This window comes from Ipomoea nil, unplaced genomic scaffold (assembly GCF_001879475.1).
Source record: "Ipomoea nil cultivar Tokyo-kokei standard unplaced genomic scaffold, Asagao_1.1 scaffold0276, whole genome shotgun sequence".
NCBI classification, from domain to species: Eukaryota; Viridiplantae; Streptophyta; class Magnoliopsida; order Solanales; family Convolvulaceae; genus Ipomoea; species Ipomoea nil.
Window position 1 is genome coordinate 1913644 of NW_017616704.1, and position 4757 is coordinate 1918400.

The window sequence follows — 4757 nt, forward strand, 5'->3', positions numbered from 1 at the left end:
AGTTTAGTAATTCGGGTCCACCCCAGTAACTAAATCCATCAGTGTGTGTGTGTGTGTGTATATATATATATATATATATATATATATATATATATATATATATAGGTCCACCCCAGTAACTAAATCCATCAGTGTGTGTGTGTGTATATATATATATATATATATATATATATATATATATATATATCTAAAAACATAATAAGTGTCAATACAAGTTATGTCCTTGATTTTTGTCCCTTTTTTATATGCTAATAAATATATACATTTTGCTTTAATTGTTGTACATTCATTTGCATTGGACAAAATCACCCTTACACCGTTATAACACCGTTAGTTTTTAATATATCTACCAATCTTACCATACACCTACATCTATCATATCTTTTTTCTATTTTTAATTATCATTTTATTATATTAAAATTATCATATAACAATGAATTTAATTATAAATTATATTTTATTTAAATATTTATATGAATGTTAAATTATATATGTGTATCATATATATATATATATATATATATATATATATATATATATATATATATATATATATATATATATATATATATATATATATATATATATACTAGTATTTGACCCGTGCGCTGCACGGTATGTAAATTAAAAAGTATTCATTGTGTGTATGTTATGTTACAAATTGCGTGAACTAATGCGGTTAAAATTTATAACATATAAATGAAATATATTTGGGAATTCAACAAAAACAATATGAAAATGGTATATTACAAATAGTTGCAAGGTGATGGTACTAAGAAAAGAGAACTTTACAAAATTACAAATTATTGAAAACTTCATGATATACAACATTAGTGGTTGATGTAGTAGTTGAACTTGGGTCTTTGACTATCAATATTTTGAGACCGTCTGGATTGTTAACCCGAGATGCAGCTACGTACAACTGACCGTGTACAAAAACCGGTTTCTTTAGTATTAAACCAACATGAGTCAACGTTTGTCCTTGACTTTTGTTTATGGTCATTGCATATGAAAGCATTAATGGAAATTGCCTTCGTTGAAACTTGAACGGCAATCTTGGATCCGAGGGTGACATTGACATTCGGGGGATCAACATTTTTGTACCTTTGTTATGTCCAGTCAGAATCTCGCCTTCAATAACATGGTCTGCTAGCTTTGTGATTATCAACCGAGTTCCATTGTACAAACCAAGAGAATGGTCAATATTTCTCATTAACATTACTGGTGAACCGATTTTCAAAGTCAATGTATGATTTGGTAGACCTGAAACCCTAATGCTGTTTAGAAATTTCGGTGTGTGTACATCTCCAAATATACCGTTGTCGCCATCGGCTTTGCATACTGCGTCTGAACTATAGTATGGCCTGCTTTCGGCATTATGCAACTCATAATCCTTTACCATAGTCTGATAGTTAAATTTTATCATGTACTTCTGTGGGCTGGTTTTGTATGAGTAAAAATGGGTGATCACACAAAAATTCTTTATAGCATATACTGAGCCTTCAATAAAACAGCTAAGTTACTTTTCCACATATTCTTTGGGTACATGAGCATGCAGGAAGGAACCCTGTGTATGTGTAAATAACATAAATAGGAACTGTAAAAATATATCTCATAAATATGTATAGATAACAAAAATAGGAACTGTAAAAATAAAAACCTGTGTATGTAAGGTACTGTAAACATATTTGTACTAAACCCTAAACTGCACTGCATAATCTCTATCTATTTGAATATATTTTTAAATAGCACTTACCTCTTCATCATGAAAAACGATTTCTTTTTATCTAATCTTCGATAGATCACTTCTCTCAGGAATCTGATATGTTCTCACCACCCGTAGCCTAAGAGCCTGTCTGGTATTCATTGGAGATATTTGGCTAGCAAGGATAAACATCTTGTTGTAGGGAAGAAGAATGAGAGAGGCCGGTGTATATAGAGATTGAGAATGTATTCAGTAGCTTTCTGTTAAATAAGTTTGTGATGTATATGTGCTGTATATATAAGGTCTGATGACCTTTCGTTCTTTTTCCTTCGAAATAAATACCTAGAGAATATGTATGGGTTCGTGGGCTCAATGTTCCATATGGGGAACTGATGGAGTTAAATACATTCTCTAATCCCATTGGATTGGAGAGTGATCTTACCTATATATTTTTAAAAATGTAGGTTTTCTATAAACTTTAGGTATTATACTGCATAGACCTTTCGTTTTCCGAAGCAAACACTATAAATATTTCGACTTTGTCAAAACGACGCCGTTGTTATTGGGCGGGAATTTTTTATATATATATATATATATATATATATATATATATATATATATATATATAATATGTATGTATATTATTTGTGTATCCATATCAATATATCATATATGTGAGTGTTAGCTTAGTATTATTTGTAAATTATTATTATATAAAAATATAATTTTTTTTTTGTTTTGATCACTATATTATTCAAATATATGATAATTCAAAAGTATCATCACTTTAAGAAATTGCAAAACATAATTTTAACTAATTTTTTAAAAATTGTTACTTACAAATATTTTAATATTGGGCATAAGTTTTCGCGCATCGTGCGTACAAAATGCTAGTGTATATGTATATATATATATATATATATATATATATATATATAGTGAGGAGATTAATCTTATTCTTCAATCATGGTTAATCAATACTTTCAATAGTTGAAAATTTTAATAAAAAAAAATACAGAACAAATTTAATAATTATTTAAAACTTTCAAATTTTCAACTTTTATAAAAATAACCCACCTCCCTTTTTCAATTCCCCTTAATTCTCCACAACTCATAACAATTTATCTTTTCGATCAATAGATGAATGAAATCAATCCTGACTTTTTATGTAGGAGCGTGCTTTAATATGAATACTCCCATATATATATAAACTATACAGTGCTTATGTGGGGGTTGATATGATGCTCATTGTATTGCTGTACATGAGCACATGCTATTTATTAGCCCAGCACTACAAATTGAGTACAAGTTTAGTTGCGCCGACATCTGTGCATTTCTGTGGTTTAAATCTTCCTGGTGGCTTATGCATCAACGTAACTACTATACGCACACTTGTCTATATATTCTTTCTCCTCCGGCAAACAGTTTGAATCTCATCAGAGGAAGTTCAGATCAGAGCTGCAACTTCATCGATTATCCCGGCCCCTTCATTAATTCAAACTTCATTGAAGATGGTTCATTCCAGGAAGTTCAGAGGTGTCCGGCAGCGCCATTGGGGTTCTTGGGTTTCTGAAATTCGCCACCCGCTATTGTAAGCTCTATTTTTACATTTAAACTGCTTTTAGTTGAAAGGAACACATATATTGAAGCATACCCTTCAATAAAATGTTTATAAATTTAGTGTTGGGCGGAGGCTGGTAAGCATCAAAGTCCAACATCTGGTGACTAAGGAATTGTTGGGCGGAGTCTATAAAGAGCTTAAGGCCAAGTCCAGCATTCAGTGTATCAAAAATATGTGGCAGTATAAGAAAATAAAGTTACGTTTTCGCTGCTGATTATAACTCCGCTCGATTTAACAAGTGGTATCAGAGCTAGATAACGGATTTAAGTGAGCTTAAATCCAAATCAATGGTAAGCACTTGATCCTAAAATTTAGAATAATGTGTTTATAATTAACAGGAAGAGGAGGGTGTGGCTAGGCACATTTGACACAGCGGAAGAGGCAGCAAGAGCATATGATGAAGCAGCCATTTTAATGAGTGGAAGAAATGCAAAAACCAATTTCCCAATAACCCCACAAGACTCCCAAGCCAATCAGCCAAACAATAATATTCATCGCCCTGCAGACTCGTCGATTCGTTCATCACCAAATCCCCTATCAGAAATCCTCCACGCAAAGCTTCGGAAATGCAGCAAGGTGCCGTCGCCCTCCCTCACCTGCCTTCGCCTGGACATCGAGAGCTCCCACATCGGAGTGTGGCAGAAACGCGCCGGCCAGCCGTCGGACTCGAAATGGGTCATGACGGTGGAGCTCCAGAAGAACAACCGCGGGAGTGATGGCGGAGAGGGAACGAAGAAGGCGGAGAGCGTCAGCGCGAGAGGAATGGACGAAGAAGAAAGACTGGCACTTCAAATGATAGATGAGCTTCTTCACATAAACACTCCTACTCCTTCATTTGAAGATCATTATTGAATTGTTGGATATATATATATATATATATATATATATATATATATATATATATATATATATATCATGAGAAAATTTATATTTGGTCTCTCAATTGTTTTTGTAATTGTCAATTTAATCCTTAATTTTTAATTTGGTCGAATTAATTCTTAAATTGTTTTAAATTTCGTCAATCAAGTTTCCTAGCCACTATTCCGTCATTCAGTCGTTAGTTATCAAAACAGTGGTTAGGAGATTTAATTGATCAAAATTAAAGCAATTGAAGGATCAATTCGACCAAATTAAAAATTAAGAAATAAATTAAATCGACAATTACAAAACAATTAATGGAACAAAACAGTAATTTTCCCTATATATCCTATTTACAATTACAAAAACATATTATATTATATGTAACGTTTATAGTTCATCCCATCTTAATTATATTTGATCTCATATTTCTCTAGCTAGCTAGTATCATGTCACGAGTCCATGCATTGCTTAACAACTATTTTTGACCATTTTAAGGTTTATAGGTATCCTGTCATGTTATAGGCCGCCGGGCGGCGGTCTTGTTGCATTGGCAGCTTCTCAGAAAATGTA

At 32.3% G+C, this 4757-nt stretch overlaps 2 protein-coding genes across 2 annotated transcripts; one reads left to right on the top strand and one right to left on the bottom strand.

Moving 5' to 3' along the window:
- Window positions 1-796: 796 nt before the first annotated feature.
- On the bottom strand, window positions 797-1402 carry LOC109155345 (ATP-dependent DNA helicase PIF1-like). The gene has a single exon (XM_019303033.1). The coding sequence runs from the start codon at window positions 1400-1402 to the stop codon at window positions 797-799; it is 606 nt and encodes a 201-aa protein (XP_019158578.1).
- A 1622-nt stretch (window positions 1403-3024) lies between these two features.
- LOC109156248 (ethylene-responsive transcription factor WIN1-like) lies at window positions 3025-4179 on the top strand. Its single transcript, XM_019304106.1, has 2 exons — window positions 3025-3296; window positions 3665-4179. Exons 1-2 carry the CDS (start codon window positions 3217-3219, stop codon window positions 4176-4178), a joined length of 594 nt encoding a protein of 197 aa, XP_019159651.1. The 5' UTR covers window positions 3025-3216; the 3' UTR covers window position 4179.
- Window positions 4180-4757: the final 578 nt, after the last annotated feature.